At 42.0% G+C, this 22968-nt stretch overlaps 3 protein-coding genes and 1 non-coding gene across 5 annotated transcripts; all 4 read right to left on the reverse strand.

Annotated features, from left to right (window-relative positions):
- Positions 1–781: 781 nt before the first annotated feature.
- On the reverse strand, positions 782–998 carry LOC115677250 (small nucleolar RNA U3). Its single transcript, XR_004005259.2, has one exon. It is a non-coding gene; the product is annotated as a small nucleolar RNA U3 (small nucleolar RNA).
- A 1277-nt stretch (positions 999–2275) lies between these two features.
- Positions 2276–5691, reverse strand: LOC115677119 (zinc transporter 5-like). The gene is made up of 3 exons (XM_030600185.2): positions 4807–5691; positions 4490–4639; positions 2276–2594 (listed from the first exon to the last, which is right to left on the reverse strand). The coding sequence occupies exons 1-3, from the start codon at positions 5437–5439 to the stop codon at positions 2289–2291; spliced, it is 1089 nt and encodes a 362-aa protein (XP_030456045.2). The 5' UTR covers positions 5440–5691; the 3' UTR covers positions 2276–2288.
- A 3894-nt stretch (positions 5692–9585) lies between these two features.
- LOC115677120 (choline-phosphate cytidylyltransferase 2) lies at positions 9586–15771 on the reverse strand. 2 transcript variants are annotated; one of them, XM_056316419.1, is made up of 9 exons: positions 15531–15771; positions 14996–15109; positions 14585–14680; positions 12858–12900; positions 12628–12783; positions 12394–12462; positions 12017–12127; positions 11720–11939; positions 9586–9823 (listed from the first exon to the last, which is right to left on the reverse strand). In XM_056316419.1, the coding sequence occupies exons 1-8, from the start codon at positions 15665–15667 to the stop codon at positions 11742–11744; spliced, it is 924 nt and encodes a 307-aa protein (XP_056172394.1). In that variant the 5' UTR covers positions 15668–15771; the 3' UTR covers positions 9586–9823; positions 11720–11741. The 2 variants fall into 2 exon arrangements, with proteins under 2 accessions (XP_056172394.1, XP_030456046.1); XM_030600186.2 differs by lacking the exon at positions 9586–9823 and having other exon boundaries at positions 11514–11939; positions 15531–15768.
- Positions 15772–16564: 793 nt separating this feature from the next.
- Positions 16565–21280, reverse strand: LOC115677118 (uncharacterized). Its single transcript, XM_030600183.2, has 9 exons — positions 21071–21280; positions 19534–20128; positions 18653–19176; positions 18152–18202; positions 17957–18064; positions 17430–17525; positions 17213–17311; positions 17075–17134; positions 16565–16985 (listed from the first exon to the last, which is right to left on the reverse strand). The coding sequence occupies exons 2-9, from the start codon at positions 20051–20053 to the stop codon at positions 16920–16922; spliced, it is 1524 nt and encodes a 507-aa protein (XP_030456043.2). The 5' UTR covers positions 20054–20128; positions 21071–21280; the 3' UTR covers positions 16565–16919.
- Between the last annotated feature and the right edge of the window lie 1688 nt (positions 21281–22968).

The following is a 22968-nucleotide window of genomic DNA, read 5'->3' on the forward strand; positions in this document are numbered from 1 at the left end:
AAGGCTTCGAAAATTATGTTCACTGATCAAGACCGGTCTATTTATAATAAAGACTATACATTGATTGATGTATTCTTTAGTAATATATACATCGAAATATACATAAATTCTATAGTTTTTTCTTTCGCTCGTGTCCTGTCTTCTAGTGTTCTTGCGACTGTTATCCATGTCGATTTTTTTGTGACTATAATCCATCTTGACCTCCAATAAATGAATTCCATTTTGGATTTTTGCAGTAAGAAAAATGCAGATTGACAATAACTCATCGGAACGAATATCTATTAAAGAAGAAAAAGGGAATACAATGATCAACCATGCCGTTCTTGAAATGTTCATCCACCACCTGGGCGACCATCTTCTTGCATGTAAGAACACCGAAACCCCCCACATCATAAACATCCCCAAGTAACGTGGAGTGGCATCAGACGACCAAGAACTAAAGACCTTCGACATCGGCATCGACATCTATGAGAATCATCACCCTGCCTATCGATCACCCTCCTGATCATGAAGCTGCCACACGAGTCTCAAACCGACATCGACGACCCGAGGCGATTGCTTGCCTGACTCAATGGCCGTGGCTTGCTTCCGTTTCTTTCATCTCCCTCGGGTCAGTCCCATTTGCGAGACTTAACCCCAGTAAGGTCCACGTACTTGCCGAGTCCGACTCGGGCCCCAACTCGCCTCAGCTCTCTGGGCCGTATTCAACACGTCCTGCGCGATGATGATCGAGTTGGACTTCTTGCTTAACAGCTTAAAAGGAAAATAGAAAGAAAAGATGAGTCTGTCAGACCGCCGTGTGACCACCCCGGCCGGAGACTCCGACCGAGAACGATCCTCTACAACCCTGAGGGATCCAAGGGGACCCATCGGGGCTGTTAATCACGCTCTGGTCACACGGCCACGGTTCATCCACCAGACTTTGGTTCCTGTCTCCTTTGGTCTCAAGGACACAGAGGTACGAGCCTATAGAACAGATCCTGTTCAAGTAAGGTCGTGCCCTCTTCCCGTCACTCCCTTCTTTAAATACCAGTTTCCCCGGCAGCGGCCTTTCGATGTGGGACTTTCGCGGACGTCGCACGCGTTAAGCGTACTCTCCCAATGCGATTGTTGTATGGATGGTATATAATAAGATACTTTTTTAACGGAAAGCGAAAAAATAACGGGCATATTCCGTATTTTTTATTATTATTATTGTTTCGTCCTCTTGGGGCGATCCGTAGTATTTTAATTGGCAAAGTTCTTCACGTCCAACAATGATGTAGTATTTTACTATGTACGTCCTTCCCTCTTAACTATTTCTAGTAGGTACATCATTGGAAGAATTTTATTATAGTCTTTCAATATCACAATCATGCAGTTGATTTTACACAACTTCTCTATGTCGTATGACGACGACAATTACAAATTTATTAACTTTTATCAAGTCCTCTGTAGTTTACATGGGTAGCTCAGTTGGTTAGGGCGTACTTGATTTTACACAACTTCTCTATGTCGTATGACGACAACAATTACAAATTTATTAACTTTTATCAAGTCCTCTGTAGTTTATATGGGTAGCTCAGTTGGTTAGGGCGTACTTGGGATTGTGTGGTTAGGCGCAGTGGTCCCAAGTTCGATTCCCCAGCTGAACACTTGTGATTTAAGTGGGGGGCCATGGCGGTGGGTTGTTGTGCTAGTCTCCCCCGAGGAATAGTCGAGGTGCGCGCAAGCTGGCCCGGACACCTCGGTTACCAAAAAAAAAAAACACAAAATTCCACCTTTATTCTGTTCAAAAGCGAAAGATTCATTTGAAACAGAAAACAAGAACAGTTATGGGAGCAAGAAAATCCAATGCACCAAATTCAGAAATAAAAAAAAAAAGGAAAAAAGTGACCACATATCTCAAACTATGCCCACTATGATACACTTATACTTTTTCTGAGATACCAAAAATCTCAAACCTGTGCATGTGCGACACATTTACTCTCCGTCAAGATCCCATCAATGAACACCGTTAAAAATTTGTGTATATGTACGGCAAAAGGTAAATAATGTTGGCATAACGTCCACGTGAGTTAAGTGAAAGAAAAGATGCATTGTTTTGGCTAGAAAATCATTTGACGGAAAGGATAAATATGTCACACGAGTACAAGTTCGGGGTTTTTGATGTAACAAGAAAAAAGATTCGAAGTAAATATGTCACAATGAACAAAATTTAGGTGTTTTTGTGAAACCCTTAAAAGAAAAGAATTGAACGCCCTTCTTATTAAACACATTTTGCAGAACAAAAATCGTTTGAGACTCGTTCATGCCCATTTGGCCAAGAAGGCCATACACCCAGCGCCGAACAGGAGGAAGAAATTGCACGACAGCAGGAGCCTCCCGTTGCCCTGCACCTTGGCGCTCATGAAGTCCACCGCGAGCAGGTCGACGAGCGCCATGTAGACCAGGATGCCGGCGGACGCGGCGTCGAAGACGCCCTCGATGATCAGCGCCTTCGGGCTGTTCTCGTCGTACGTGTCGGATATCCCGATGCCGATGGCGATCCCGAGCGGCGTGGTGAGGGAGAAGAAGAGGGCCATTATTATTATGGCTCTTGACTTGAACTTGGCCTTGCAAAGTAGGGAAGACGAAAAAGCGATTAATTAATGTGTAAATAATGACAATTACAATTCATTACTGAATAATAATAATAATAATAATTCATGTGCCAGGGCCGATCAGCACCTGATCTCAAGTTAACGGAGGCCGAAGGTAATCGACATCGTCCAACAATATAAATCATTAAAAAAAGCGAATTATTTGATTGAATGGTCTCAACTTGATGTGATCGGAGGTGCTTTAGTAGGCCATAATGGTGCATGCAAAACATTCTGTTAGTCTCACAATGATTAAAGACTGTCACTTAATTATTTTTCAATCGTAAATCATTCTTTTTTACGGAAAATTTTATTTTACCTCCCTTAATTTCGGTGCATGTTTAAAATTCCAAAATTGAAAAGATGCATTTCACAAACTCCCCCTCACTCTCTCGAATTTGCATTTTGTTACACTTAGCAACACGACTAACCTTTTTCCGTTGGCATGTGCCGTTTGCATGCCTTTTTGGGGGAAAAGTACCAAAAAAATCCTATATCTATTGCACTTATGTTAATTCAGTTTTAAACATTTCAATCGTTCAAATTCAATCATAAACCTTTGTTAACTTGCTAATTTAGTCATAAACCTTTCAATTATGTTAATTTAGTCCTAAACATTTTAATAGTTTGTCAATTTACTCCTAAAACTTTTAACAATTTATCAATTTAGTCATTTTGGCCAAAAATCACTAACGTGGTGGTCTAGTTAGCACCAGTCGTCGCTGTCCTACGTGGCACGGCTTACGACGGTTGATGCTGACGTGGATAATTTTTGCAATTTTGATTGGAAATCCTTGACATGACGATCTAGTCAGCACCGGCCGTCCTACATAGTACAGCCGGCACTAAAGTGGACAATTTTTGCAATTTTTAAATAATTTTTTGAAATTTTTCTTTTTTTTTTTGTCTGCCCTTCTTCCTCTAGACGGTCATCGGACCTCAACGATGGCCAGCAACGGGCTAGAACGAGAGCCGACAAGGTTGACCTCGATGTCGCTGGGTCGACCTCGCCGACCATCACTGAGGCCCGGCGACTGGCTAGAGGAAAAAGGTAAGAAAAAATTATTAAAAAAATTAAGAAAAAAGAGAAAAGAAAAAATTATAAAAAATTAAGAAAAAAAAATTGTTTAGGACTAAATTGGCAATCATTAAAAGGTTTTGGACTAAATTAACACAATTGAAAGGTTTAGAACTTAATTGGCAAATTATCAAAAGATTTAGGGAAAATCTCAATAAGGGCACGAAGTGCGCCCTTATTTTTTCAAATAAGAATGAATAAATTGGCAAATCGTTAAAAGGTTTAAGACTAAATTGGCAAATCATTAAAACGGTTTATGACTAAATTGACACAATTAAAAGGTTTATAACTTAATTGGCAAGTTGTCAAAAGATTTTGGCTGAATTGGCGTAATTGAACGCTTTAAGACCGAATTGGCATAAATTCAATAGGCTAATGACTCTCTCTTTTTTGTACTTTTCTCCTTTACGGGAGATAAAGTGCAATATTTCCTTCTCCGATGTGGTATCAAATGAGCCCCGTTTTGCCCGTAACTCATTGAAATAACGTATAAAACCTATAAAAAAAGGTAAGATTGCCTCTATCAAATGTTATGTCGTGTTTGATTCCACAAACCTCATCAACTAATGCGGCTGCGTGCATTACCAAATTAGTCGACCGTGTACGAGTTAATTACTGCGCACTTACCCCGACATCTCGATGCCGCTCACTGAAACAAGTGGGTCTCTTGCCAGCGAATAAAGCCCGAGTTAAATTTGGCTACTCGAAATAATTAAAATCTCGAGACATTATCATGGCAATTTAGGAACTCATAAGGTCCCAATGAATGAAATGAGATGACTTTATTTACCTGAGTGATGCAACCACCGAGTCCCATGCCTTCAAAGAACTGATGGAAAGTCAAAGCAGCCATCAGCGTCTTCACCGTGCTTGTACTCCCGGAAGTCCCCAGGGAAATCCCTATGATCACCGAGTGCACCACGATCCCCAGCTCCAAGACCTGTTTATTTATAATTTCACCCCCCACAAAAACGCAAAGATTTGCATTCAGATCCTCCGTGCGAAGAGTTGAAGAGAATCCAAATTAAGAGCTAATGGAGCAGCAACTGTTATAGAGTCCCGTTGACCTTAGAACCATTTGAATGAACTTGGAAAGATTAACGTTACCTGCGATACGACTCTATGGCGAAGGAGTTCCGACGTGCCCGGTTCTTGATTCTGATAGGCCGAGCCGTGGGCGTGCCCGTGAGCAGTATGGGTGTGCGCGTGTACATGTCCGGCGTGATCTCCACCAGCGGCGTGCTCCTCGTCCCCCTCGCCCTCCGGCCGAGCCTTGCTGAAGTGTAGCCTCGTGTAGTAGGAGGTTGCGTAGGTGTCCACCATCAGCGTCATGATCGCTGAGACCATCGCCACGAACCCCGCGAAGGGAAACTTGCCCCAAGGGTTGTTGTTGAGGCACGGCGATGTCAGGCTGTCAAAGGCGTCGGGGAGGACGTGGATGAGGCCCGTCGAGAGGATCACGCCGGCCGCGAACGCCTTGACTAGGAAGAACAGGTCCTTGTCGGGGCGAAGGGCCGGGATGACCTTGGCGAGCAACGGGATGCACACACCGACCGCGCTCGCGAAGAGGATAGCCACCAGCGCGCCCACTTTGTACTTGAGAGCCTCCTCCTTGTTGCGCCCCGCGCCAGTGCTGTCGCACGTGCAATCTCCGAGGACGAGCGAGGGGAGAAGGACGAGCACGCACAGCACCAGGAACCGACGCGAACTACGACGACCGTGGCTCGGCTCGTTCGCCATCGCAATTCGATCCCCCGAAATCAAGAAAAGCAACCGTTCTTGCTTGGCAAGAGTGAAAACGAGAAGCCTAGTAAGGCTCCAGACACGTCCGCGAGCTAAATAAGGGGATCAGGCGTTGACTCAGCCTGCCATGAAAGGAATCTGAGACCAGGTGCTGGCCGGCCTAACGGAGCTTAGCATGAGGACACTCTCTTTGCCAGTTTTGACATTGACAGACTGGTTTTCAATTTTGAACTCTCTCTTCTGTTCGCATTTAAGTTGTCGCATCGATCGTTACGGGGTTCAGAATTGCATTATTATATCTATCCGCGACGGAGGCGATTCTTTTCTCTGTCGGAGGGGAGGGACAGGAGAACGTGGGAGCTCGCGACGCGAAGAGGGTTTTGAAAAATTTTCTGGGGAAGTTAACAAGCGGCGACAGTTTCCGAGTGTCGAAACAATGTCGACATTCCAGTGCCGTGGCTTAAACCTGATGAATGTCAACGGTTCGTGTGCGGACGCATCTGCACTGTGGCCGGTCAACACTTCTATCCCCCCGCCGCCAGTTTCGACTAATCTAATTAGCGAAGCAAAGTGTTTTCAGCTCGAATCTCGAGGGGGATTCGACGAGCATCGTGACGATCGGGAATTGCTTTTAAAAAAAAAAAAAGCGTGACGTCTCGTGTTCGGTTCCTGCTCGGTCCGCCGGCCACTTGCGGTCGGTCAGTGAGGGAGCGGTCTCGTTCCGCATGCGAATTGCCCCCATCTGCAATCGGAACGAGGTGGCGGGTGTAGTCCGGCGGCACAAAAAAGAGAAGAAATTTTTTTCCATTTACTTCAAGAAAAAAGAATGGTGGAGCTAAATTGGGTTCAAAGCCGGAAGAGAGGAGGAAGAGTCCCGGCCAAATCATGTTTTAGACAAATCGAACTTCTGATGCGTAATCCAAGCTGTGCAAAATGAGTAATTTAAGGAGACATGTACGGAAGGATCTGATGATGCTGTGTCTTATGTCATGGGTTCAGATGCTCATTCCAATGATGCCGCCCCTACTCCCATGCAATTTGCTTTCGGTCAGTTTATTCCACATAAAATAAATAATTTAAAATATATATTTTTTCAAAAATGATCGTTTTTACCGTTTAAAATAATTAGTCGATAAAAAATATTTTCATTATCGATAATAATTTACATCTAAATACTTTAATGGATGATGAAAATATTTTCATTATCGATAATAATTAGGTTGATCCCTCCCTCGACAAATTATGTAAATGAGCGCACGCACGCATGTGTCGTGACATCACGGGATCTCTCTTTATTCTCGATCATCATTAATCAAAGAAGTTGGAAAAGTAAAAACTTTGACAAATGATCATGAGATCATTGCATAAGATTTTGATGGTGAAAGTCTGCAAACTTGAAATGAACGGATACCGATTTTCCAAATGAACCAAACTGATTTATTTTTGGTCAATGGGACCTAAATAATGGCATGCGGGGCATTGCCTTTGCTCTATCCAAATTTTTTAAATAAAATCTTCCTTTTTCTATAATCCGACAAAACTTTTTTGAAATTTGGTGATACAGCATGTGTAGCCCTCATACCTTACAAATGGTGCATGTCGGTTTGAGAAAGAAAACTAACATTTTCGCAATTGAGCGAAACACCGGAAGATATTACCATTTCATTGTGTAAACATCTGGATGGCCAGTCATTCTATTATAAGTAAGATTAATATAACTTCTCTACATAATATCGATCTGACCTTTTTTTGTTTTTTTAATATTATTTTAGATCCCTTCTTTTCTCTGACTTTGGGCCATATAAACTATAATTTATTAGGAAAAGTACAAAAAAAAAAGTCGTAAATCTATTACATTGGTACCAATTTAGTTATAAACATTTCAATTGGACCAATTCAGTCCTAAATCTTTTCACATTGGTACCAATTCAGTTCATCCGGCTAATTTAAGCCAAAAATCGCTGACGTGGATGCTAGCCATCCAACGTGGCACAGCCAGCACTGACGTAAAATTTTTTAATATTTTTTTTGAATTTTTTAATATATATATATATTTTTTTTTTCCTTCCTTCTCCTTGCTTGGGCTGTGGCCAGTACCTAGCCATGGCCGGCAACCGGCCACAAGCGAGGGAGTCGTGGCCCTCGTCAGCTATAGGGGAGGGTCGCCCTCGACAGCGAGGGTGAAGGCTAGACCCTCGCGGTCTGGGCAAGGGCGGCCATTACCAAATATGGCGAGGGTTAGAACCTCGCGGCTTGGGTGAGGATCGCCCTCGCTAGGCCGCAAGGGTCCAACCCTTGCCCTCGTCGGCGAGGGCGACCCTCCCCTTTGGCCGACAAGGGCCGCGACACCGTCGTTGGCCCTCGCCTGTGGCCAGTCACCAGTCATGGCGACCGGCCACGTAGAAGGAAGGGAAAAAAGAAAAAATATTCAAAAATAAGGCGAGGGCCGTGACACCCTTGTTGGCCCTGGCCTGTGGCCAGTCACCGGTCAAGAGGACCGGCCACGTAGAAGGAAGGGAAAAAAAAGAAAAAATATTCAAAAATTCAAAAAATTATTTTAAATTGTCCACCTGAGCATCGGCCGTGCCATGTAGGACGGCCAACGTCCACGCAAGCGATTTCTGACCTAAATTGACCGGATGGACTGAATTGATAACCAATGCCAAAAGGTTTAGTACTAAATTAGTCCAATTGAAAGATTTAGGACTGAATTTGTACCAATACAATAAGTTTAGGACTTTTTGGTGCTTTTCCCATAATCTATGCATAGGATAGTGACTGAAATAGAAGGATTAAAAGATTTTGGGTTAAAATCCGGAAACCCATTAACTATATTAGCTCTTTTCGTGGGAAATACAAATTTAACCAAAGAAACTCCGAAGTTCAACGAGGACACCTGACCCCCGAGTCAGCGACACGTGATGCCCCTACCGCCTAAGGGCGAGGTTGGATCGTGCGCTTTCCGATCACATTACGGATAAGATTTAATCCGGTGTGCGAAAGTTGACATTCGAATTACAATTAATGAAATCGCAATAAGTATTTCGATTTTTCGGGCGGCGAAAAGTATATCTTATGTCTAAAGCTTGACAACGTATGAAAATATCATGGCCTCATGGGGAAGATATGTGCTAAGAGTGTTGCAATGGGGTCAGTTCAAATTAGTCGCAAAAATTTGGTCAACTTGGGGTGCCCATCGGCCTCGATCGATGGGACATATGCGTTGACAATTAGGCCTGAAGTTAGGCAAAAGCAAGAATATGGGCAGGATCAGTGTAAAGCTTGCTTCTCGTGTCACACTGACCAAAAAAACAAGGAAGATATTTCCCGTTTAATTTTATTTTTTTTTATGAATTTGTTAAAATGTATTCGAAATGATCATCACGTCGATCGCGCCTACGTGCGATAACGTAATCCATAGATCACAATTAGTTTGTGATTGCCGAAGTTTCATATGCGCTTGTGGTTAGTAATTTCTTTCTACGGATCGTAATTTGATTGTAGAGTCCATGACGTGGAAAATGTTAACGCTCAATAATTGAGCAATCGCATAGGTAATATACTTCAAATTATCGCAGGTGATCCTCAGCAGCTGTGATATTCCGAGAAGTCCTTGCGAATAATGGATCGGTAAGCATTCTTTATACGTACAATTTGGGAAAATTATCAAAAAAGAAATCATAAACCTATTATCCAGATCCCAATTCAGTCCTAATTTACCTCAAAGGTTCGTAAGTTTGGATATTCTAACATTCGTATCTCTATAAAAGAAAAATCGTAAACAACCTGAACCTATCCTAACTATTTCTCCCCAATCTTAGTAGCTTGCCTCAATAATTGCAACATCACCCAACAGTTCGTAAATTTAAGAACCTACTAGTGAGTAATTATCATCACATATTGCAACTTTCATTGATCAACAGTAACATCGACAACTTTATAATCGGTAATTTCCTGAAATGTTTGTACATTTTCGGGGGTCGAAGTTTATTCTCTCTTAATCTAAAAGAGCACGTATCAAACGGGCCCGATCTCGTATTCTTCTACACAGGACTATGATATTTCCCATCGAAAAGTCTTCCGTAAGTTCCACGTCCGATGTTGTCTCCATGTTCAGCCTATGATCATAGTCAAGCTAATGCGTTTGAATAAAATTCACACTTATTTCGCATTTAAAATTTTCGCGACTTGAATCCAGAAAGACCGCCACATTACAACAGAAAAATATCCTACGGAAGATATCGAAATGGTGATATTTTCAATGGAATATCGACAAACTTCTCCTAAGTTTGAAATTTAGAACCGGTAGGTTGTCAATAGCCATCTTGATGTTGCAGCACTATCTCTTGTCAAGATCCCAATCTATCGAGGATTCGATGATCTGGTAGGACCGAACACGGGAATCGGGACAAAAAAAACCAGCTCAATCCTCGAAATTCAAGAATTGATTTGAACAAAATTGAAGTCCCGTGATCAAAAGCCAGTCCGATTCGCGAAATTCGAGGATCAAATTGAACAAAAATTGAAGTCCCGAGGCCAAATTGAACATCGGCCAAGGAGTTCGCGATCCAATCATAGAATCGTCCCACAAATCTCAACTCCTGTTTCTATAACGGGGAATATGTACGGACAGATCCACGCACCATTATTATAGATGCAACATGGGCGGACACCAACCCGTGAGAGACAAGACAACAACGTCGGCGCATCTTAATACCGACAACAGGGTTTACCAACGATCATAAATGCCAATTAATAACAGACAATCATCTTCTATATAATTAGTATCTAAAAAATAAAAATCTTTTCTACACCACTTTGCTCTGAAGCCTCGCCCACGTTACGGCTACATTCGTTCTGATGTTTCTAGAAAGTCATTTTTCAAGAAAATGACTTTTTCGGTATTTGGCTGAAATACGAAAATAAACTAGAAAATGCTTTACGACATTTTGTATGGAAAATCTTATTTGATTTTCATCTGTGATGTCCTTTTAATGATTTTTCTTTTTATTTATTTCTTTTTTTCTTTTAAAATAATCGAATTTTAAATTCTTTTTTTTCATTTTCTTTTCTTTTCTTTTTCTTTTTGCTTTTTCTTTGGCCGGTCGCCGGCCATGGACGAGCTCGAGCCTCGCCATGGACGAGACTCGAGCCTCGCCCGAGCCGAGCCGAGCCGAGGCCGAGCCGTAGCCGAGCCGATTCCGCCAAGCCGAGCCGAGCCTCATCGCCGAGCTAGAGGCCTCGCCCGCCCACCTCTAGCGAGGCTTCAAGCTCAAGCTCAAGCTCAAGCTCCCCGGCCTTAGGCGAGCTCGACCTTGCCAAATCGGTGAGCCCGCCCCTCACCTATGGCCGATCACTAACTATCGCAATGGTCGGCCACTGACTAGTGCCGTGGCCAACCATCGACCGAGGAAAAAGGAAAAGGAATAATAAAGAATAATAATAATAATAATAATAATAATAATATCGATTTTTTTAAAATATTTTTATAAGAACAAATGTTTCATCAACTAAGGACCCTAACCCGAGCGCCAAAGACCCACAATTTGCCTTCATGCATCCGAGCTCGAGTGTCGGGGACTAAAGCTCGAGCACTAGGGACCCAAGCACAACATTTATGGTCCCGAGCCCAAGTGCCAGGACATGCATGGTCACCAGGGCTTCGAGCCCAGCCTCAATGGACCCGGGAGTTGGCACCGAGGTACCGAGGTCCCAGGCTTGGACTAAATGGACCCGGGCCTAGGCGCCAGAGACTTGATCCCGAATGAAGAGGACCGGGAACCAACTTTGGGATTTTCATGCCCGAATGTAGAGTTTCGGATCCAAGCACCGACACATGTTCATATTTTACAAAATGTTTTCCAATTTTTCAAAGATTCCTTAATTAAGCGTAGATTTTCCGTTGACTAGAAAAACATTTTCCGTTGACTCATTTTCTTAAGCCAACCAAACACCAGAAAATGAGGATACGCGAAACAAATGAAGCCTACAGGACCATTATATCTTCCCTAAGAGTTGCATAAGCAATGGAGAGGGAAAGCCTAACCTAAAGGCAAAGGAGTCTTTGGAAATTGAGGAAGAAAAGATAGGAATTCATATGCTCACAATATGCTATTCAAGATGGTAAAAGAATAATAAATATGTAAAAGCTTCAATTCATAAAACTAAACAAAAAGAACAGTGTACACCAAAAACATCTAACTGTATATGACCTTGCACTTGCTATATAGCACTCCATGGAAAATATTAGCACACAAAAGCTTAATACGAAAAATACCCAGCACTCGCAGTCAAAATGCTTAGCTCTTTTTCTGCACTTCCTGCGCTTTCTCTTCATAATATTCGTTGTTATCATAATACTCTTCCTGTCCATAGTCATCAAAGTACTCGTCGTCTTCGTCGGTGTCGTCGTCTTCGTCCTTCCCATTCTGCAACAGGTCTGCAGCCAATAGCTGACTCCTTAAGCTCTCTTGGATCCGATCCTTGATGGCTGTGCCCTAGCGAAATACAGAAGTTGCGAGTGAAAACTAATGCACATTAAATCATTAAAGCTACGAAAGTTGAGATTACTTACCATCTTATGGCAACCTTCTTCAAACATTTCGAGAAATCCAGCAACCCAGCGATCAGCATTTTCAACCCACTCATTCCTATGCATGCCAGCAGTTTTTGCCACGGTTTGAATCTAACATATGAAGAACGCACAAAAACATCATACACGTGTGGGGAAACAAAATGTAAGTAATCGCCGATGTTGGGCATTTTCCTTTTCAGAAAAAAAAAATTGTTATTCGCCCATGGGGAAATTCAAGAAAGACTGTTTCACTCTGAGTTCACATATAAGTAAGACAAATAAACTGATTGGAAAATGAAATTCAAAATAAACAGTGAAATACGTCAGAAACTAAGGGCAAAAGAATGAAACAAACTAGAGCTTGATCTCCTACTTACCCTCTCTTGATGTTCCCTCACTTTTTCATGTAGCTTCTTTAGTCTCATATTCACCCGCAGTCGCTTTTCCTGCTCACATCATTGCACGAAAATCTAAAGTCGCTGAATGACGGAGAGATTATTCATTGCTATGTGAAATGTCAAAAACACAGAAATGCCTAACCACAGATAATAATTTGGAGCTACATCATGACATCGGAAAGACCATATTCATATGAAAGAAAAGGGTCATGCCTTCACAAAGCTAACACCAAGATCTTTTCTTGAATAACCCCTGTCCAAGTTCCGAATCACATATTGGTTGTAGTCTTTGACGATCCTCATTATGATGTCTGATGTAGAAATCCCTTCAGTGCGCTTGGTTTCTTTGAATTTCCCAATAGCTTTGACCTGTAAAACTCTTGCTAAGAAAATCGGAGAAAAAAAATACAGCAAACACAAGAAGCAGAAGATCTCTTACGTACAAATTCATATACGTCGTTTCCAGCTCCACTGGTGTCAGCATAACTATGCAATTTTCATGAAAAAGTATATAAGGGCAACATGTCTTACAATAAGTTTAGCTGACTAAGTTATTATCATATTGAAGAAAGATTAAAAATGACCTTTCAATCTTAGAAGCAAACATATCTACCATTTCTGGTTGCATGGCTAGTTGGGTGGGGCCTGGACAAGTCCCTGATTTAAATAAATGGATATGTGTATGAAATTTTAGGCCCAAGACCGGGCAGGGCGGCGCGCAGTCTTTCGGGTGTTGTCTAAAAACGTAGCACAAGCTCATCCAGACTCGACCATCTATTGAGTATACTGACTAGATATAGATGAATGAGGATTTGCAGGCATGTGGGCATGACTGATTGCCAACCCGAACCAGAGAAGGGATTTTAGCGAATTAACATAACGTGATTGTGCCAGCCAGGACACCAAGTAATCCGCAATTAGCATGTCATCCATTTGATCCAAATGTCATAAGAGATATCCTTCACATATTTGTGAATTGGATCAGATGATAGAGTTCACCCTCCATGGAATAGCTAGCCAAAATTATGGTCATTTTTTCATAAAGTCAGCTCTTATTTCTTCATATTTGTCAAGTCAACTTAAAACCTTTCAACTTTCTAGAGTTTCAGGCAATTTTAATACCATAGGTGCATGGGAACTAAAAAAGATTTGCGGTACCCTTTATAAAACAGACAACACAACATGAAATGCATCTATAGGCACTGCCTACGGGTGAGACCTTAAGGAATGTATGTATTAGGATGACTTATTATACTCGTTTACCGCAGTCATGAGAAAACACTAAATTATCTTTTCTTTTCAGGTGAAAGGCCTAGAGCAATTTGTTTACATCTCCTTTGGCACTTGAATCAAGTCAAATGTCAGCAATATTTCCTAATTCATACTAACGCCCATGGAGACACTACAAGTGGTAGGCAAACTACATCCTACTATCTAAAACTTTTTCTGCTACCTGACATGGGAGAGATTTCAACAGCACAGAACTTACTGTGTGACAACAACAAAAAGTACCGTCCTCTACACATCCTCAATAGCTCAAGAACATTGTTTAGGGATTTAATAACTGCATCTAACTTAGTATTTGTATTCACTACCTGATAAGGAGAGTACTATATGGAGTTTCCTTCAAGAAATCGCATCTATATTTTCTGGGATTCGAATCAGTTTTCCCACAAACAAATGTGGATAATGACTAACCATCCGGAAGTTATAGAGTCAGCTGGAATGTTATGCCTGGATAACACACAAGGAAGATGGATCTCTTGTACTTCAGCACGTAATTCGAGGATACTGTTTTTCACTGCTTCACGGTGAGGCACAAACTATTTGGTAAGCAATGAAAATTCAGGGATAGTGTCATACTAATTGTTCCTGGACGACAAGTAATTAGCTTCTTACAGGATCATAAGATAGCAGAAGGCAAACAGCATTCCCATTATTTACTCTTACTTAGCTATTTATCGATTCTTATCCAACAACATTGCAAGTAGGTTACTGCCGTCCAGGTTAGAACACAGGACACTTCTTTCCCTCATGTTTATATCACTCATTCTCTTTTACAATAAGAGCCCTCACAATTCCACCAGAAACATAGCCTTTTCATCTCTGACATCATCATCCAGTATACTTCATTCATCACAAAATCAAGTATTTGGTTTAGTAGTCTTACGGAAGAGCATCATGGGCTACGAAATCGATGTTGTGCTTGTCAAGAAATTCTTTCGTCACCACCCAAGGAGCGTCAGGAATAACTTCATCTACCCATCTGACAAAGTAAATAGATCGACAAGTAAATAGTTTGCGTTTCCCGTTCTATAAGGAATATTTAGAACGAGCGAAGGTATCAGAAAGTCATGGATGATGAGAATGAAGCTCATCGTCACGATCGTACAAATATAAATGAATAGCTGCGCGGTGCCTTCTGTTAGATTTCTTTCGAATCAGAACTGTGATGCAGACTGCTCAGAACCTTCTTTATTATAACCCCATCTTTGGCTTCATCATCTAATAGAACAGAGCGCCAAATAACAAGCGATCGACAGAAGAGCGAGCTTTAGGACAAAGGGATCAAGCAACATACTTGCAATGACGAAGCGATTCGTAGCGCTCCTCTTCTGTCATCACGGTCTTGCCTTTGAACTTGTGGGTGATCTCATCGTTGCAACATCCGACGAGCAAATAAGTATTTGGGAACCTACGGCCAAACAGAAAAACAATCAGCACTGGGATAACCCATTTCCCGCATCGAATACCAGATCAAGCAAAAGGCACAGGACATAGCCGGAGCAGCTACTTCGACGACAGTCCCACACAACGCGCAACACCCAGCAAAACTCAACCCCGAAAGCCAATCAAACCTCACAAGCATCGACCGCACGAAATCAACATCGCTAAGGAAATGGAGGAAGAGGCGGCCGCGAATCAAACCGCAACACCACGCCATACGGCAAGAAACGAAGACCCATCAAACAAAATCGAGGATTTGAAGCAAGAAAACGGAGACCCATCAAACAAAATCGAGGATTTGAAGCGAAAAAACGAAGACCCATCAAACAAAATCGAGGCTTTAAGGCAAAAACGCGATTAAAAAGGGAAACGGGGAAGCGGGGACGAACGATTTCTTGGCTTGCTCGAGGGCGCGGGCGTGGCCGAAGTGGAAGAGATCGTAGATGCCGTCGGCGTAGACGCGGACGGGCTTGCTCGCAGGCATGGGATCGGTGGGATCGTTCTCTGCTTGCGCCTGGTTCGCCATCGCCGCGACGATCGAAGATCGCTTCAAATAACCATCAAGACCTCAGAATCCCGAGGCTTGGAGCGTTGAACGGGTCTTCTTCTCTTCCCTTTTCCTTCGGCTTTGAATTTTCTCCTCTGTTTTTTTTTCTTCCTTTTTATTTTTTGGGCTTTTTTTTTCCTTTCGTTTTTTCTCTACTAAATTGGGGTCGACATGTGGATGGCCGATACTTGTGCTTCCCGTTTCCCCACATCGCGCACGCGCGCGCGCACGAGCGCGAGGCGCCATTCGCTTGCCTCGTGTGACCGACATCGCCGCGAATTGGCTGAGCGATTAGGCTCTCCATACCCAGTAGAGATTGGTCGGTCATCGACTGTTGTATCGATGGGAATCAAACGATTGTCTGTAGATTACCTTGATGTTAAACAAGATATCGCCGGGCAGAATAATGGGCTCTCGACGCATTTCAAATTGGCCGCGTACATTTTACACACGGGAAAAATTATCAAAGGATGGTCGTAAACCTCGGCAGATTTTGGACGACAATCGCCGATATGGACACCGACCGTGTCACGTCGTGACATTACCGACGCTGACGTGGACGATTTTTTACTTTCTTCATCCTCCGCCAATCGCCGAGCATCGGTGATGACAGGCGATAGGCCACAGGCTAAGGGCTCATCTCAAACGTTATGATCTGATGTTTTGCAGGTATGTATATTGGCTATCTGATGCTTTCCACCCTCGTATGGTCATGATGAGGCACAGCGAGTAGCAAATTCATCAAAGAGCAGAAAAAACAGACCGAGAAGAATTCAAAACCTAAAGGGATGCAAATGCAAGATGCAACTCAAGCTTACAGCAGGACATTGGTTGGGATGATACAGGGAAAATTAAAATCAAATTTAGACGTCAAAGTATCTAAACGGGTACCTTATTTTCGGTTAAACTAAACTAATACACTGTTTGTGTAATCCAAGGTATATCCAGAAACATAGCTGAAGACCACATCCATCATTGCCTGAACTCATCCAGTGAAAAAAACTCGAATTTTTGCCAAACTTTCAGAACAGCTAATGCGTCAAGCGAGCAAAGGGGTGAAAATAGTCGAACCCTACCAAAACCCAAGAAAACATACTGCCTAGAGATGCAAAGACTTCTCAGTAACTAGCTCACAACTGATCCGGCACCGGCCAAACTTCTTTAGCACGCTAAGGGAAAATTAGTTGAAGCCTGCAAAATCCAAGAAAGTTTACTGGAGCTGTCGGAGACTTCATAGCAAGTACTTCTCCACAACTGTCCGGCCAAGCTTTTCTTGAACGTCTTTTGGAGTTTCAATCTGTTGTGACATTAAATCGTTATGCATATCATCATGTTGAGAAGATTAAGGAAAAATACCATCCGGTAAAAGAGGCAGGGTATACTTACCGCATTCAAAGCTTTGAAAAGAGCTTTAACGGTATTATGAGGATTCCTTGAGCCGATGACCTATAGAGAGTTTATGTTTACAACAGAGCTTACAACTGAATAAGCACTTCAACTGTCATTTGTAACACGATCTGTTACCTTAGATTTCACGTTCTTGAAACCGGCTAAATTCAAAATTGTTTGAACAGTTCTTCCAGCTTTCATACCAGTCCTGGTTGAAGCTGGCCAGAGATATACCTAACCAAGCAACCATCTTCAGATAGATTTAAAAAAAAAAACCAAGGGAAGCGCAGGATCTTTGACCATTTAAGTACAGTACTTAAAACCCAGTACAATGTAAGAGTAAATTTAAAACCTTGGTTTTTTTGTAATTGGTCTGTACAGCATGTGCAATTGTATGCTCTTCATGTCTTTCCACATAATGAAGATTCTGGAAGCATTTTTCGTATGCCTGATTGATCCAAACAAAATCATAAGATAAATGAAAAGGACTTCTTATCCATCCCAAATTTTCAAGATAATTAAACATCTGACACAATTAAACTAAAGCAGCATTTCTCTTCAACACAGTAGTTTTAGAGCCTTCACGTGAACCTACGTTCAAGCAAGCATACATAGAGTAACCAGGAAATGCCCCTACCACCAAAAACAAAGTCACACCATGTATTTCTAGATTATGCAGGACATTTCTATCCAGTGTCTGTTCAATCAGCAAATACTTTGTTGATGAATTCAACCCTTGAAATTCAAATTCCTCTTAGCAAAATAAGGAGTAACCTTTTGAATTCCACAATCATTAAGAACGACAATGTTCAAAAAACAATCCTAAGCTAACTAGATAAAACATGCAAGAGTTCGAACTGCAATCAACCAATAGTGTACCTTTTGGAGAGCAATAGGAACGGCAGGGCCCTTCGCTTTTGCAAAACCAACAACACCATGGTAGTTTCCACATGCCAACATAGCAGTGTACTTGATCACTTGCCCACCCTGAGAATAGGGCCACAAATTTCATTCAAGCCACTCCATATCAATAAAGGAATCGAAGCACTTACTTAGCTCTAAAGCAGATGATACCTTTGTAACTTTACAAGTCCGATTCACATCTATCAATTTCACATCAAACCCCTGCCATCAATAACAGAACTTCATCATTATTTATTATTGAGTCAAATGATTTCAAAGGGTAAAAAGCCTTTGAGCCAGAATAATGGCATGTACTCAAACTATTAATGTCTGAGGCAAAAGAATTCTACACACTAAAGAGATTAAGTTCCATGAGGTTGCCTTTTTCGTCTTACCTTTCTGTAGATTGTACAGGCAATGAAGTCATATAATAAGATGCAAATATATTTAGGACTCAAGAATCTTTGAAAGTTGTTCCAATAGCAGAGGCTACAGTAGTTGTCAACTTGTCACCACATTGTAGAAAAAAAACCAATGCCCTATGGCAGCCAATAGTAGTCTGCTATTTGCAAGAGTACATTAAGACAAAACGGCACAGACCAGAGATCCTAGTTCGTCTAAGAAGACAACTGTTATGCATGAATTAAAGCAGAAAATGCCACCATTACTTACTTTCCTGTAAAGAGGCCTTCTCTTCTTTTCAGTTAAAGCATTTCTTTCCTCCGCGAGGTCCCTGATCTCCTCCTCTAGCCCCTTTCCTTTCTTTCCAAATGTATGATCCAACTGTGCCAGCTTCTCTTCAAGCATCTTATCAATTTCATTAATTTTCTCTATCAACATGTCATCCTTCTCTTTCATGTCATCAAATTCCTCATCCTCGTCATCATCAACCCCTTGTATAACTTGCCTCTCTCTCTCAAAGCCAGCCCGATCTAAAAGATCAGCTGAGGGACCCACTTGTCCATGTTGAATGACTCCGTAATTGGCAGGATTATTAGGATCATAAGCCTCCTTCCAATCTACCAATCTCATAGCCCTATTTAGTTTCTGCTGAAGAATAAACTTTTCCTTCCCTTCTGCTACTTTCAAACGGTTCATCAATTCACCAATGACTCGATACTCTGGACGAAGCCTGAAATGTTTATCCTCAAACCTATCGATTCTGTTCATCCATTTATATGCATCATCAAGTGTATCTGTTACAAAGCACACAGAAACAAAGATTGATACAGCAGTACGATAGAAATCGCATTCGTCGCAGGAACTTCTAATTGCTCGAGCCCAAACATAAAAGCTTGAAAACTTCAGCAATCCAAACTGCAGTGGACATTAAACTAACAAGTATAACCGTTTAGCAAATCTAAATCAATCCCACTGGTCCCACTAAGACAAATTCAACAGAAATAAATTCTTGCATCGGAATGGTAAGACTGTTTTGTACCAACTCAGTATGACGATAAAAACTCTACATACCTTCAACTAGCGCCAAAAATCACCAGGGAATTGAAACCATGTAAGAGATAGAGGAATAAAATAAAGCAAAATGCAAGTACCAGACTCAACAAAATTCTTGAGCAACTCCTCGTGGCGCTTGCACTTCTTCTCAAATTGCTCGAACCTCTTCTTGAGATTGTTTGGACTGAATCGCTCGTCGTCGTCGTCGGATTCTGAGTCAGTGGGCTCCTCAAAAAAATCGAGATCAGCAGAGGCATCGCCCTTCAGCTTCTCCTTCTCGAGCTTTTGGATAAGCGGGCCTACGCCCATGTAGTCTTCTTCATCTTCTGCATCAATGTCTTTGGTATCAAGGCCAGCCCTCCTCCTAGCCTCTCTCTCTCTCTGCTTCTCCTTCTCCACCTCCGCCAATAGTTCGTGAACAGCTCTCGATGCCGCCTCTTGGGAAGTGAAGAAATGGCATTTGGGAAGATGACAGAAAGGGAGTTTTCTGCTAGAGGAATAGCAAGTATCGGAGTACAGGAAGGGTTTAGTGTGTACTGATCTCTTGGCAAGGCCCGGCTTGAAGATAAGACTGGACCAAGAGATTGCTACTTGCTGGGATAACCTACGGGCGCTCATATTCTCCCTCTCCTCTTCTTTTCAGCTGCTGACTAAGACGATAGAGAAAGCTATCAAAGCTTCATGCCAGCAGAACTGCAGTTATAGACACAAGTTCCAGATTTATGGTCAGTAACTTGTCAGAAATGAAGCTTCGCTGCAGTAAACTGTTTAACTATGACTGTTGAATAGTTTGGAGTACAAGCCGGTAGCATCAGAAGCAAAGAGCAGGATGCGATGGAAATAACGATGCAGAAGCACCAGTTTCATATGAATCATACAGAGAAAATATAAATGACCCCCTTCTTTTTGGTATGAAAGATAAATTCATTAAAGAGGCACCAAGGAGGTGCCAATACACTTGGATCGCAGAGGGAGAATAATGTAGAAAGAGATGTATATTACTGAACGATGTAGAATCCGCCAACTACCAGTAGGAACGTATGTCCCCTCACTCAAAATTTATCTTTTCCTTCCTTTGTTCTTCCCCTAGTACCTCTCTCTCTCTCTCTCTCTCTCTCTGTGCAACTACTGTTTTGTCATTACAGTCTCATTGAGCTCAAGTTACTTGGTTCACATCACCACACCTTCAACTCATCCTTAATCAACAATCTAAATCATAATACTCAAACAACAAGTAAGTCAATAAGAATCCATCATACCTATGACCTGCATCTATCAATTCTCTCTTTCTTTCTCCATGTATGCCATTACGACATTCGCTTGCCCAAACAAACTCAACGAAAATACATTCACCAGCTCAGCCGGTAAAACTAAATACCCATCTTCCTCTCACCATTACACAAAAAAACCCAACAGCAAGAATCAGAAACTTCTCTTCTTACGCCAACAATAACAACGAAAGAAGCGGGAATCTGTAGCCCCCCGTCTCCGTCGTCAAGGGGCAATGGCGGTGTGAAACGTTTCACGAACCGCGCATCGCCGAACTGAATCGAATGACAACACCCGGGATCGTTCGCCTATAAACTGCGAAGAATCTACCGAATCCATGGAGATAGAGAGGGAGAGAGAACGAACCCGGTTCGGTGAAGGTGAGGCTCGACGGCGACGACCCTCGAGAGAGTCGGGCGCAACGAGTCGTCGGCGGGGGAGAAGGAGTGTAAACTGCCGGCGCTCCTGCGACGGCGAAGAGGAGGTTGTTGCTTGGACGGCGACGGGGGAAATGGCTGCCGTGCGCTCGTTCCAAAGGCTGACGTTGGAGGGAGGCGAGAGAGGCAAAGACGGGAGAGAGGCGAGTCTCACTGTCTCAGTCGCTCGGAGAAATTAACAGAAAAATAAAAAGAAAAATCAAAGAGGATTAGGGTTAAGAATAATTTCATTTACTTACAAGTGAGCAACCGAGCAGGTTCAACCGAGGACCGGTTTTTTTAATCGGTTTTTTGCTTCTTTCTTTTTTCTTCTTACGTTGTCTAACACAAAAATAAAGATACGTTGGAGATTGGCTTTTCAGACCTAAAAAAAATCCATCTTATATCACAAATTCTTCACATGGTATGTTTTCCTATTATTATTATTATTATTATTATTTAAAGTTTGTTATCTTGAAAGGTAGGCCTGATTCGTTAGCCAGCTTTTGAAACCGGTCGGCTCGATTCATCTAAAAATCGCGAACCATCCACCCTAAAATTGATCGCCCATGTATTCATGTAATAGGCTTTTTCTATGAATATGATCCTAAAATGTTCTTTTTTTTCCATAGAAAAACATACTTTGATACAACATATCTAAAATACAAACTAGGTGTTTGGGCTACATTCAGCCCTTCTAACCAGAATACCATACGTCAAAGGTCAGAATTAAAGACCCGGTGTACAAAATCAAGAATAGATCTGAATACATCATCAGCATCAGCTTCTTGCTTCCTCCCAAAACGAGCAAGTTCCGTCTGCGCACACATCAGCTTCTCCAAGAACATGCCGCGGGCTGCACTGCTCGAACCTCTCAGCTAATGCCCCCCGTGTTCGCAGCAGAACATTTCACATCAGAGGAGAAGAATGATAGGCCAAACTCCGAAAGTTTACCGACATTGACGAATCGACTTCCACTTCTATGTCACCGATATGGCGATTCCAGCATTCCCCTCGCCTCAAGCTCACTCTCAGCTGCAACTCCTTTATGCAGAGGCAACCCACAAATGAGCAGACGGTTCCAGCTCTTGTGGAAGTTACAGAAGTCCAAGAAACCAAACATGGAATGGTCGGGGAAGTCCCATGGTCTGGTCTCAAACCTTTAGAGCAGGCCATCAAAAACTTATTTCAGCCTCGGCAAACACAGAGACCACCCACGAGAGAATATTAAGTTAGGGTTAATATCACGGAAAACCCCAAACTGGTATATCTGTAACAAATTTACCCCAAATTAATTTCTTGACTTTTAAAAACCCCAAACTGGCATACATGTGACTATTTTACCCTCCGTTAGTTTTCGTTAAATTTTACCGTCAAATTTCTGATGTGGATGACACCTGGTAGTTGGCGAGTGTACTAATTTGAGGTTTTACCCTTCGTTTGTCATAAGTGTACTAATTTTTTATTTTTCGTGGTATTAATTCAATTTAACTAAGGACAAATTTGTCACAAACATACCAGTTTTGGATTTTTGGTGGTCAAAAAATTAATTTAGGATAAATTTATCACATGTGTACTAGTTGGGAGGTTTTTTTGGTTAAAAAAATTAATTTGGAATAAAATTATTATAGGTATACCAGTTTATAGTTTTTCATGGTATTAACCTACAGATTTAACGTGCACATCATTTCCCATTAGGCTATCTTGACACTTTGCCCCACCCCAATGCAAACCGAAAATCCAAAGCTAGCTATACATCAAAGTCCTAACTCATCCTTTTTAATTTCTGAGATCGAAAATAGAATCGTACACGTTTGGAAATTTTCGTGGTATTAAATTTTTTTTTTA

This window comes from Syzygium oleosum, unplaced genomic scaffold (genome assembly GCF_021117445.2).
Source record: "Syzygium oleosum isolate NSW1041296 unplaced genomic scaffold, Sole_v2.1 Sole_v2.12, whole genome shotgun sequence".
In the NCBI taxonomy this organism is placed as follows: domain Eukaryota; kingdom Viridiplantae; phylum Streptophyta; class Magnoliopsida; order Myrtales; family Myrtaceae; genus Syzygium; species Syzygium oleosum.